Genomic DNA, 12,119 nt, shown 5'->3' with positions numbered 1-12,119 from the left:
TACCCTCTGCTGATGTTGGGAGGACAGGGAAGTCACTGTCCCCTGTCCTGCCCAGGGAGAGCCTGAGCACAGTGAGGGGTTTACTGAGAGGGACATGTGGTAGGGGGCGTGTAGCAAAGTCCTGGGGTGCACAGTGAGGAGTCTAGAGCAAGAGGTGCAGGGCAAGGTGCTGAGGTGGATGTAGAAGGACCAGAGCAGGTGATGAGGGGCACATGGAGGGACTGAGGGGTGCACAGAAGGACAGAGAGGTGCAGGATGAGGAGTGCATGAAGAAGGACCAGGGCACATGGCAAGGCGCTGGCATGTGCGTGGCACAGTGCAGGGTGCACAGAGGACCAGGACAGATGGTGTGGGACTGGGGCCACAGCGAGGGGCTGGAGTGCATGGTGTGGGGCTGGAGCCCATGGTGAGGGGCATGGAGAGGAACTGGAGTGCACAGTGGAGGGCACATGGTGAGAGGCTGAAATGCATGTGAGGGCATGGAGAGGGATTAGAACACACAGAGAGGCCATGGGGAGCACGGCGAGGGGCTGGGGCACACGGTGAGGGGCACAAAGAGGAACTGGAGTGGACAGTGAAGGGCGCGCTGCAAGGGCATGGGGTGCATGGCGAGAGGCTGGCGCGCACGGCAAGTTGCTCACGGTGAGGGGCTGGGGCGCACGGCGAGGGGCGCACGGCGAGGGGCGCACGGCGAGAGGCTGGGGCGCACGGAGAGAAGCTGGGGCGCACGGGAGGGGCTGGCGCACACGGCGAGGGGCGCACGGAGAGAGGCTGGGGCGCACGGAGAGAGGCTGGGGCGCACGGGAGGGGCGCACAGCGAGGGGCTGGGGCGCACCGCGGGGATGCCGGAGGGGAGCGCGGGGGGCCGGGGGGTGCCAGGCCGTGGGGGAGGCGGTGCCACAGCCCGCTCTTCTTTCATTGATCTCCGGAGCGGGGCAGCCCGGGGCCGCCCCGCGCCTTTAAAGGCTCCTCCTCCCGGCACGGCCCGGGGAGCGCCGCGGAGGGGAGCCCGGCCCCGCCGCAGCCCCGCCGGTCCGCCCCGAGGGCTGCTGCGGGCAGCGGGTGCGCACGTCGGGGCGCGGGAGCCGTGCCCCCCAGCCCGGCGGCCATGAGTCCCCTGCCCGCGGGCAACGGCAGCGCCTGGGGGGCGGCGGCGCTGGGCAGCAACTGCAGCGGGGCCGCCAGCCTGAGCCGGCAGTGGGTGGTGGGGGCCGCCCTCAGCCTCACCGTGCTGGTCATCGTGGCCGGCAACCTGCTGGTCATCGTGGCTATCGCCAAGACGCCGCGGCTGCAGACCATGACCAACGTCTTCATCACCTCGCTGGCGTGCGCCGACCTCATCATGGGCTTGCTGGTGGTGCCACCGGGGGCCACCATCCTGCTGAGCGGCCACTGGCCCTACGGCACGATGGTGTGTGAGCTGTGGACCTCGCTGGATGTGCTGTGTGTCACGGCCAGCATCGAGACGCTGTGTGCCATCGCTGTGGATCGCTACCTCGCCATCACGTCGCCGCTGCAGTACGAGGCGCTGGTGACCAAGGGCAGGGCGCGGGCCGTGGTGTGCCTGGTGTGGGCCATCTCTGCCTTCATCTCCTTCCTGCCCATCATGAACCACTGGTGGCGGGATGGGACAGACGAGCAGGCAGTGCGCTGCTACGATGACCCGCACTGCTGCGACTTTGTCACTAACATGACCTATGCCATCATCTCCTCCACCATCTCCTTCTACGTGCCCCTGCTCGTCATGATCTTTGTCTACGTCCGCGTCTTCGCTGTGGCTACACGACACGTCCAGCTCATTGGCAAGGACAAGGTGAGGTTCCTGCAGGAGCCCCCCAGCCCCAGCTCCAGGAGCAGCCGGCGGAGACGGCCCTCCCGTCTGCTGGCCATCAAGGAGCACAAGGCGCTCAAGACCCTGGGCATCATCATGGGCACCTTCACGCTCTGCTGGCTGCCCTTCTTTGTGGCCAACATCATCAAGGTTTTCTGCCGGCCACTGGTGCCGGATCAGCTCTTCCTCTTCCTCAACTGGCTGGGCTACGTCAACTCAGCCTTCAACCCCATCATCTACTGCCGCAGCCCTGACTTCAGGAGTGCCTTCCGCAAGCTGCTGTGCTGCCCGCGCCGCGCTGACCGCCGGCTCCACGCCGTCTCACAGGACCTGCAGCGCTGCCCCTGTGCCTTCAGCCCCCAGGGGGGCCCGTCAGAGGACAGCAAGGTGGCAGCCCCCGGGCGCTCCGGGGAGGACAGCGAGGCTCGGGGCAGCGGCAGCAGCAGCCGCTGCAGCAGCCGGACGGAGGAGACCAGCCTGTCCCAGGGCAGTGGTCCTCGGCAGCGGCCCCTGGGCGAGTCCCAGCTGCAGGGCACCCAGACCACGCTGTGCTCACAGCTTGACGAGTAGGTACCTGCAAGTCCTTGTCTGGGGGGGCTCTGGGGGACCACCCTTTGGGGGTACGATGCAGGGGCTTGTCGATGGTGGGGCTCTGGTCTGACAGTGCAGCGCAGAGCTGGAGGTTGGGCAGACCTCGGAGCCGGAGGGCAGGCAGACCCTGGAGCTGGGGGGCAGGCAGACTCTGGGGTGCATGGGAGAGGTGCTTGGCTGGGGGGCTAGGAACCATCACCCTCTGCCTTTAGGCTCCCCTAAACCCTGGCCCCGTCACTGAGCTGCAGAGCTGGGGTCCGAGCCCAGCCCTGCTTTGTCCCTTCCTGGGGAACACCCCATCCTGGCAGCTGGGGTCTGCTGTTCCTTGGCGAAGGAAACACTGGTGATGAATAGGGAAGCTAAACCAGCCGAGCAGGAATGTGTCCCAAAGCCTGGGAATCCCACCCCCCTTCTCCCCCCACTCCCACTTTCTGCTGTTTGAGTAGGAAAATGCAGGCAGCCCCTCCACTGTGAGGCAGCTGGGGGCCACTGTCACCAGCCTAGGCTGTGCGAGGCGCTTTGCCCTCTGACAGAGTGTAAATCTGGGAAGGGAATGTCCTTTGTCACCCTCCGTCCCTCGCTGTGTCAGCCCTGCAGATGGAGATGGGCTTCCCGTAGCGGCAGCCCTGAGCCAGGGCAGGGGGTGGCAGGGCTGCCTGTGCCGTGGCCCTGCCCGCGCGCTGCCCACACCCTTCTGTGGATTTACACTTTTTTTTGCAAATTACAGGGTGGGTGTTTTCCCCCGAGTTTTTTATTAGTATGACAAAATTTGAATTATTCTGGTTACTGTGGATTTTAACCAGTTTTCTCTGGTCCGAAACCCTTCCTGATACTTGGAGGAGAGAGGGGTCCCTGCCATCACGCACAGGCAGAGCTGCTGGCGGCAGAGATGTGCAGAGAGGAGCAAGAAAGTGTTTCCTGAATTTGCGCGTTCTGAGGAAGGATTCATGCCCACTGGGAACATGGGATGGTGAATTGTGGGCTGGGTCCGGGCACTTCACACCCTGCACTCTCCTGTTTAAGGTTTGCCGGCAAAGAGACACCCGTGGGTCCTTCCATCTGACTGGGAGCAGCTGAGAGCTGGGAAGAGAGTGAGTGTGCTTCCCGCTCAGCTGGCCCTGCAGCGGGATCAGGGCGATCATCCCGCGCAGCGTCTCCTCTGCCCGCTTTGGCCGCTGCCTTCCCTGGGGGAGCGCAGCCTCTGGCCAGCCCGCAGGCAGCTGCCCGCTCTCAGCACGTGAGTCTGACACCCCTGCCTGCCCCGGGATGCTTTAACCCCCTTGGCTGATGGGCTGCTGGAGCTCCAGACCTCACGCATGGTGGGTTTTGCCTGGCTTCAGTCCCGGATCCCCTTCCGTGCCCGCTGCTCCCCTTTCTCCCGGGGTGGTGGCCTTGGGTCCCTGTCCCCGGGGCTATGCCACTGCAAGGGTTGAGCCCGGTGGGTGATGCTGTGTCACCTCCCACCCTCTTCTTGCAGGGCCAGGCGTTGTGAAGGGGACAGAGGAGCGGCGCTGGGGGTGATGGCGCTGGAAGGACCCTCCAGCGCACGCACCGACCTAGAGAAGAGAGGGACTTTCCCTCGGGAGTGCTCGTGGCTGCAGTGAGGCCCGAGGAGATGGCTCCTCTGTGCCGTTGGTGCTGGAGAGCTGGAAGCAGCTGGGAAAAAGCTTCCGAGCCACTCGCCAAGAGGCAGCACAGCCTCGGGGATGTGCCTGCCGCCCACTGTGCAGATGGGGGACGAGCTCCCACCTGGGGATGTTTCCTGGCATGGCTGGCAGTGGGATGTGGTGGCTGGCAGCTCTGCTCTCTTAAAGGACAAAGGAGATTGTCGTCCGGGCTCAGCCAGGTTTCGGACAGCCTGTCAGGAAGGGGAGAAGAGCCTCCTGCAGGCACAAGCCCTTCCCAGGATCGCCACTCCATCCCTGCCCCAGCCACTGCATTCCCAGGGCTGGGTGCAATCCCAGGAGCGGCAGCAATACCTTCAGCAAAGAAGCACAGGGGAGCAAGGGGAGCTCCAAGCATGGGGGACTGGGCAAAAAAAAAAAGTGAATTATGGTCTTGTCAAATCTCCCTCTGTTTCTCCCTCTCTGTTCGGGGCAGATACCCATGTTTCCACACTGTTTGGGGATGGGAGTGGGGTGGAGGAAGCTGGAGGTGCAGCAGCGGGGTCAGGCAGGGGGAGCATCACAGGAGGGCAGTTTTCGTCCCACACACTGGTCTGGGTGCGTGGGGCAGTGGGGTGAGGGCAGGGAGGTTAAGCTCTTGCTTTAAACCTCTTTGTGCATCCGGTGTGGTGGGAGGCGGTGGCAGGGCGGGTCTAGCCCCAGGATGCTGTGCTGGCTCCTCTGCGGTGCCAGTGTACAAACGAGCCCTCGTATTCGCAGCTGTGCCCACGCCACACCATGCAGTGACTTTGGGGATAATGTTGGTTGTAAATATGTCACGGTGACTGTAAAGTTGTTGTCCTGTTTTGTCTCCCCCCACCCTGTGTGTGAAATAAACCTTTGAAACTCTGTGATGTCTCAGATCTGTGCCAAGCAGAGGGATGATGCTTCCATGTGCCCTTCCCAAGGGGCTGCCCAGGGCTCGGGGCTGCAGGGACCGGCTGAGCGGGCAGGCAGGGAGAAGCCGGGCTCTGGGCATGCCATGGTGCCAGCCCCCAGCCCTGCCACATCTCCCTGCACCCTGAAAGCGTGGGCAGAGCCTGGTGCTGCCAGGGTCCCTGGCATGCAGGGTTGTCCCTCCCCAGGGCTGGGCACAGCACCCACCTGCCCTCTGTGCTGGGAGGGGAAGCTTTGTGCCCCACCCCGGGTCTGCCGGCACCAGAAAGTAGGCACCACCATCCCATCATAATTCCAGAATTTTTTAGCAGTGTGAGCATTTGCTCAGGAGAGGCAGAGCGCCCTGTGCTGGGGTGATGCCTAGAGCATTGTGATCTCCTGCTGGGATCCCCCCTTGGCTTGGTTTGCTTTTAATACCCAGCAAGGATGAAATCACAAAATAAAGAGCAAAATGCAGCTCTTGGCAACTGTTTCCATATAGAGCTTTCGACATCAGTTTGGTGGCTCTTGGGAGGCTGGTCCCTCACCCCTGCAGCTGACCCCGAGCACAGGGTCCTGTGTGCCCCCCAGCCCTGCCGTGGCCCCATCCTCCCTGGGGTACCGTTGGTGACCCGCTGAGGGGACACAGTCCAACACCAGCCTGGGAGCTGCGTTAGCCCTGCAAGACCACCGTGTTAATGAGTAACTTCCCAAACAGCAAGCAAGCCCAGGGCAGAGGGTGAAGGGGGGCTGTCCCAGGGAACTGGGGGCTCCAGCTCCCTGCACGTTCTGTTAGCAGGGCCAGTGCCCATCTCTAATCAAGCTAAAGCTGCCTCAGATGGGTTTCTTTCCTCCTGGGGGGTACATTGGCTCCACCTCCCCCCCCAGGCACCTGTGTTGCATTCCCAAACAGCACCTCCCCCGGGGTTCTCTTTCTCTTTATTAGCAGTCAGCACCGGGTGTAGGTGCTTGCTGCTCTCTGGGTGCTGTTCTCCCTGCCTGTGTATGTGTTGCTGGGCAGTGTGTGGGGATGGACACGTCCTGTGCTCCTTCGGGGCCTCTGCTGCGTAGGGGGCATCTCCCTCCAACACCCCAGTCCCGTGCCAGGTTGTGCTGCTGGATCAAGCACCTGTGCTGGCAAAGCACTTGATGCTTGTGTGGCATTTCGGGGTTTCCAAGTGCTCTCGGCACTAAATGCCCCCCTGAAGCTTTAGTTGCTCTGCTGAGTCAGAATTGCCCTGTGCTGGGAGCATGCACGGAGCACCCAGCGCTACCTTTGCTTGCAGCACTCCCCTGATGCTGGGAGGCTGCTCGTCCTCTTGTGGCTGGTTTTGTCTACATGTTTATTTAACTGGCTTTTCCATTTCCCCAGGGGATGCATAAGTGGCTAGGTGGTTTTATCCCTCACTTAGCAATGCTACCCTGCCCAGGGGGTGCTGGGCCAGCTGCTGTCCTGGCTCTGGGCTTTTGGGACTGGGGAGTTTGCTCTCTGGGCTCTGAAGTCATGTTTTTGCGTTGTGTTTCTGCTCCAGAGCAGCTGAACACGGTTTTTCTCTGCTGTTTGCTCCACAGAGTTCCTGCTGCCAGTGTTGGATTTGCTGTGATGAGTGGCTCTTCTCTCTTCTCCAGGTTGCTGTCGGAGGAGAAGCCTGTTGCTGCCCTGTGGGGTATGGAGATGCATGCCCTGGGCTGCTTTGGTGGGACCTGGTGGCAGGAGCAAGCGGGGAGGTGGTGGCTGTGCTCTCCGGGCAGCTGGGCTGGTGTGCACGGGGCATGGTTCCCCTTTCCCATCGAGTGTGTGCCCAGGAAAACCTCTGCTTTTGGCTGGCCCGAGGCTTGCTGGGGGAGCAGCTTGCGTGTGCACAGACGATGCTGCACCCCTGCAGGCTGCCAGCTGAACACGGGCACCCAGAGCTGTGTGGTGAAGGAGGACGATGACTTCTTGGAGCACCTGGTCCTGCTGAGAACGGTGAGATGTGAGGCTTGCCGAGCAGCCCGTCGGAGTGAGCCTGTGTCCCAGCAGCAGGGCTGGCTGCCGGTGGGGCTCCCTGCCACCACGGGCTCTCTGCTTGGCTCCACAGATCTGCCTGGGGGCTGATGCCAGGGATGAGCTGCACGTGGTGGCTGTTGATTCAAAAAACACCTATGGAGACCACAAGCCAGTGACCATCGCAGCGCTGCGGACCTCGGTGCTCCCCATGGTACAGGCAACCAAACACACAGCGTGCAGCCCCTGCCCACGGGGTGATAACTTCACCCAGGTTGGGGCCAGGGTCTCTGAGCTCCGACTCTTTGCAGATCAGCCTCAAAGGTCTGGAGCTGGTCCCCCCTGTCACCTTCCTCCTCAAGTGTGGAGCTGGGCCAGTCTATCTCAGCGGGCAGCACATCACCTGTGAGTGCCACCGAGCTGCAGGGCTGGGGGCTGTGCTGGGGATGCTCCTGGGTCCTGTGGTGGCTAGTGCCCTCAACCAGGCTGCTTCACCCTGGAGATGGGGGGATTGCCGGTCTTCAGGGGGGATTAGTGCTCGTTTGCATTTATGGGCTCGACACAGTGGTCTGTGCCAGCTTTCTGCTCTGCCTTTGGTGCCAAGGGGTTGGGATGGTGCCGTGTTCCTGCTCCCAGCGTGGGGTGGGATTGCTGGCTGCATTTGCAGCTGGGGGTTTTGCCTCCCCTCAGTGGGTCAGCCCCCCCCGCTCCTGCTGCAGCCATGCATCTCCTCTCCCCAGTGGAAGATGATGCACAGTCCGAAGCCCATGAGGAAGAGCTCTCGGAGGAAGATGTAGGTGATGAGGATAATGATAGAGCATCATAGAACAGCCAGAGCTTGGTGAGAACTCTTTGGCTCTAGGAATGGAGCTGGCACAATGGCCACGGTGGGGACACCCTGTGCCAGGAGCTGCAAATGCCTCATGCCAGATGGCACAGATCCTTGCAGGGGGACACAAACTGTCTGGGGTTTGAATATCATCCTTTGTCTCCTCTCCATTCCTACCACGCTCCCATAAATGCTCTTTTTTTTCCTTTTTATTGCAAAAACAGTGGGAAAGTGCAAATATCCTGGAATTAGTCTGGGCTGTGCTCTCACTTGCTGTCCTGTCCCTCCCCACCTCCTCTTGGAAAAATATATTCTGTGTCTGCAATTACCATGATGCTGTGGGTCGTGCCGTGATGCTGTAGGTTGTGCTTCTGACCCATGGATCTGGGGGATCAGGGGTCCCACTGAGCAGTGCCTGGGGAGCTGCCTGCTGCCAGGACAGGGCTCAGGGGTGCTCCCAGCATGTCTGGAGGACAAAGGCTGCACCATGTCCCGGCTCAGGGCTTGTGTGTCCACAATAAGCTTAGCCATGTCTCTGGGGGAGGACAAGATGCTCTGGTGCCGAGGGGCTCATGCACTCCCTGCGCAGCCCTGGCATCAATTATCCTGTGTGCTCCCTTCTAATGGTCCTCTTGTTCCGGTAGGAATTGCTCGGACCATCACCTGTTCGGATCAACAGGACAAAGTTGTGTCACTGTCTTCACAGCAGCCCAGGGAAATGCAGCCAAAAGCCGCCCAGAACAAGCAGCCATTGAAATAACGTAATTAGAACTCGTAATTGAGAAAATTGCCCAAACCCATTATATACATGATATTAGCTGGCAGTGCGGTTGACTTTAAAGGGGAGCCCTGGATCTGCAGGCAGGGCGGGCTGGGAAGGGGGCCCAGGGGTCTTTTTTTTATTTTCCACACTGGTAATAGAAAAGGGCACAGAGATGAGCTGATGGGCGCGCGGGGGTAAGTTGCTGCTGTCGGGCTGTAATGGCTCGGGAGAGGCTGGAGATGGGTCTGGGTGAAACCAGCTGCCAGCCCTAACGGGCTGCAGCCTGGCAGCATGTCTGCTCGGGGATGCAAGGGGGCAGGACCACAGGGTGATCGCATGCAGCCTTCGCCCCAGGAAGGGGCTTCTCTGGCATCGCCTTGCCTGGAGCCCCCTTCCCTGCACTTGGGTTTGAGATGTGCCCTGGGATGGGGAGCAGAAAGCTGCTGCTGTGCACAGCCTCAGGGGCACCTCTCATCCTGCACTGGCAACATCTCCCGGAGGGCTTTGGCATAACCATGGCAACTGCCAGGTAATTAATAGATGGATCTCAATGTCATGGAGACAAAACAAGGACAAGGAGTGTGCCGGGCACTGGGTTGCATGCCTGCCCAGCTGGGCACAGAGGGCCCCAGTGCAGGCTGCAGCCCCGTGGCATGTAGCTGGTGCTGTGTCCACCCAGCTGGCACCAAAATGGGTTCTGTTTCCCCTGTGGCACGGGTGTCCCTTCATCACCCTGCTGCGTGGTGGTGGCACATGGCAGCCAGCATCTCCCCTGGGCAGGACAGGGTGAAGAGGCAGCCCTGAGCTCCTCACAGCGTTCATGCACAGGATGGGTGCCAGCCTGGTGCACCGGCAGGACTGTCTGTTCCAAGTGCCTGGTGGCTTAAAGACTTTCTTTTGGGAATAACGGAGAAGAGTTTTGGCAGAGAAAGGAGATGTGAGGGTGACATTTTAATGCGGAAAATGCTCCTGTTAGGTGAAAAGCTGCTGCAGAGATTCCTTCCATGCTAATTGTTCCCCAGGAGTTTGTGGGCTTTGCACAGGGCGATGGGCGCAATGGTCCTGGGCTCAGCAGTGAGGTGGTCCCAGCCCCGAGCACTCGCACCATCGCAGCCTGGCAGGGCTGGGAGCTGTTCTGGGGTGGCTTTGCTGGCTACTCGGTACTGCACATCTCCAGCTGTGTACATGTCCTCCAGATGTTCACAGTCACACCCCAAATCCCGGGGGAGCTGTATGGGATCCCCCCAGGAGCTGGGGCTTGCCCCAGGCTTCGGTGCAGAAATGTTTGTGCCTTCCACTGCTCCAGGCTGGTCGCCACAGCTCCACCGGGTATATGTCACAGCCTCGCCTGCTTTTTGAGTGAGCAGATTCCAGTTAACAAATGCAGGAATGCCCTTTTAGTTTGTGCATAAATGGCCAATTATTTGATGCATGAGCACCCAACTAATCGCACGGGTAGTGCAAGCCTGAGCACCAACTGAGTGCATGCATGAGCACCCCATTAGTGTCCTTGGGTGCCCATTTGGTTCTGGCATGAGCCCCCGTTATCTCAGGAGTCTGGTGCTGGCAGAAAGGGCAGGAGGAAGCCTCAGCCTGGGGATGGGGGTGGCATTTCCCCCAAATACCTCTTAATTATTTAATTTTTCTGCTGTCTACTCAGAGAAGCTTGTGTTAATTGCAATAAACTAAAATAAATAAGAATTCTCCCAGCTGAGGTTGCTTTGCCCAGTTCCCCATCCTGGTCCAAAGGGCCAGATCTAGCCTTGCTCCGGGAGCAGGGGTGGGATGCATGGCCAAGCCACACAGCTAGACAGGGACCGAGACCACCACGATCTCACTGCACCTCTGCAGCTGGTGAGGGGGCACTGGGGGGGCCCGCTCCCCCCTGCCTGCCCAGGGCAGAAGCCTGCCCAGCCTGCGGGAAGGTGACTGCCTTCAAATGCTGCTTGGCAGCACAGCCAAGTGCTTTGCTGCAGGTGCTTCACCTGGAAAAGCAGCCCTTTGTTTAGGGATGCATGCAGGGCTGAGGACGTATCTCAGGAGGAGGCTTCTGCACACGGTAATTTATTTGTGGGGGGATTTTTACCTGCTGATGCTCAGCTGGAGCAGAACGAAGAGTCGTGTGGGGTTGGCCAGTGGGGAGGTGGTTGCAGGGCTTTGGATTCAATATTTGATTGATACTCGATATCTGATATGTGGTAAGAGGGACGATTCTGAACCATCTCTTCTGCCTCTGAAAGCATCCTTTGAGGTGGGGTGCCTTGTCGACATGTGGGGTGAGGCAGGCAGGGTGCATGGAAGTTGATATTAAAGCCCAGTTAATATAAATTCAGACTGCAGAGCTTTTGGGGGACTGCTGAGACGCATTACGAAGCTGTGGCTGGGGGCAGCTCTCCCTTGGGTTCCCCTGGGGACTTCCAAAATATGCCAGGTGAGCTTCAGTCCTACTAGCTGAGATATGTGAGGGCTTAAGAATGAAATAACATCTGGTACAGAAGGAAATCAGCAGGGTGGCAAGTCCTGTGCTGGGGAAGAGCAGGAGATAATATATGGAAATAGCCCAGGAAATTAAAGTTGGACTGCAGCGGGTGGTGAGATGATTCAGTGGGTGGGAGGGAGGCAGGGGACGTGGGAACAGCCTGGGAGAGGGGGTTGCACTGGGCAGGGGGTCCCGGGGCTCTGGCAGTGAGCACTGCGGGATGGGGACGGTGCTGCCTGCGCTCCCCTGAGGCCAGCTGCCGGCGATGGGCTCCCAGCAGGACCCAGCTGCCCGTGGGGAGCAGCCCGGGCGGGCAGGGACCCGTCTTCCAGGACTGATTTAATTTTTTTCCCTGAATTTCCTTCTTGTCCCCCACCCCATTCCCTTCACAGCTGATGACATGAAACTCTGGCGTTGCTTTCGGCAGGACTGTGTCGGGGTCTACAAAAGCATCTCAGCTGAGCCCCCTGAACTGCGGCAGCGATGAAACCTGGGCTGGCGGCTGCCAGACTTGGTGCTTGAGGAGACCTGGTTAATCTCGTTAGGGGGATGGATGAGCGGGGTGCAGGCGCACGACGCTTTGAGGCAGTGCAAAAGTAGTAGAGCATCTTTATTCGTTTATCCATTAATGTCCTTTATGATTTCCAGAAACATTAGGAGCTATTTTCTGGCTCAGCCACTGCTTCCCTTTTCTGTCTGCCAGCAGCTGCCCCTCCGTGCCGGCTGGGCTGGGGCAGAGGCAGGATTGCTGCAAGCGCTTCATTTAAAGGGGTGCTGGTGAGACCCGATTTTGGTAAGTGCCTCCCCTGCGCCCATGGTCAGCCCTGCTGCTTTTCTCCTTCTCTTCTTCCCTACCACGCGATAACCGCTGTTGAGCCTGGGGCTGTCTCCCCCTCCTGATGCAGGGCTGCGTGCCAGCATCACCCCTTTTCTGAGCCTGATTTTTCCATTTCCCTCCCCAGGAACCCACGGGACAAAGCCACCATCCTGGGGAGCATCCCCGGGTGCCGGGCAGGGTGCTGGGCAGGAGGACAGCCACAAGCAAAGCCATGACAAGGAGCAGGATGTGCCCCATGGATGCCTAAAACCCACGACCACC

The 12,119-nt window shown here is 60.1% G+C and overlaps 1 protein-coding gene across 1 annotated transcript; it reads left to right on the top strand.

Annotated features, from left to right (window-relative positions):
- The first annotated feature begins 785 nt into the window (after window positions 1-785).
- On the top strand, window positions 786-7,781 carry ADRB3 (adrenoceptor beta 3). The gene is given in 7 exon segments (XM_080370436.1): window positions 786-2,396; window positions 2,399-2,401; window positions 6,535-6,561; window positions 6,564-6,931; window positions 7,044-7,163; window positions 7,261-7,354; window positions 7,690-7,781. Coding segments are annotated over 7 exon segments (1,986 nt in total). The 5' UTR covers window positions 786-1,108; the 3' UTR covers window positions 7,776-7,781.
- Window positions 7,782-12,119: the final 4,338 nt, after the last annotated feature.

The sequence above is a fragment of the Falco punctatus genome, assembly GCF_963210335.1.
Source record: "Falco punctatus genome assembly, chromosome: 20".
Classification (NCBI taxonomy): domain Eukaryota; kingdom Metazoa; phylum Chordata; class Aves; order Falconiformes; family Falconidae; genus Falco; species Falco punctatus.
Note: the sequence above shows the minus strand (reverse complement) of the source record. Positions and strands in the feature narration are given on the sequence as shown.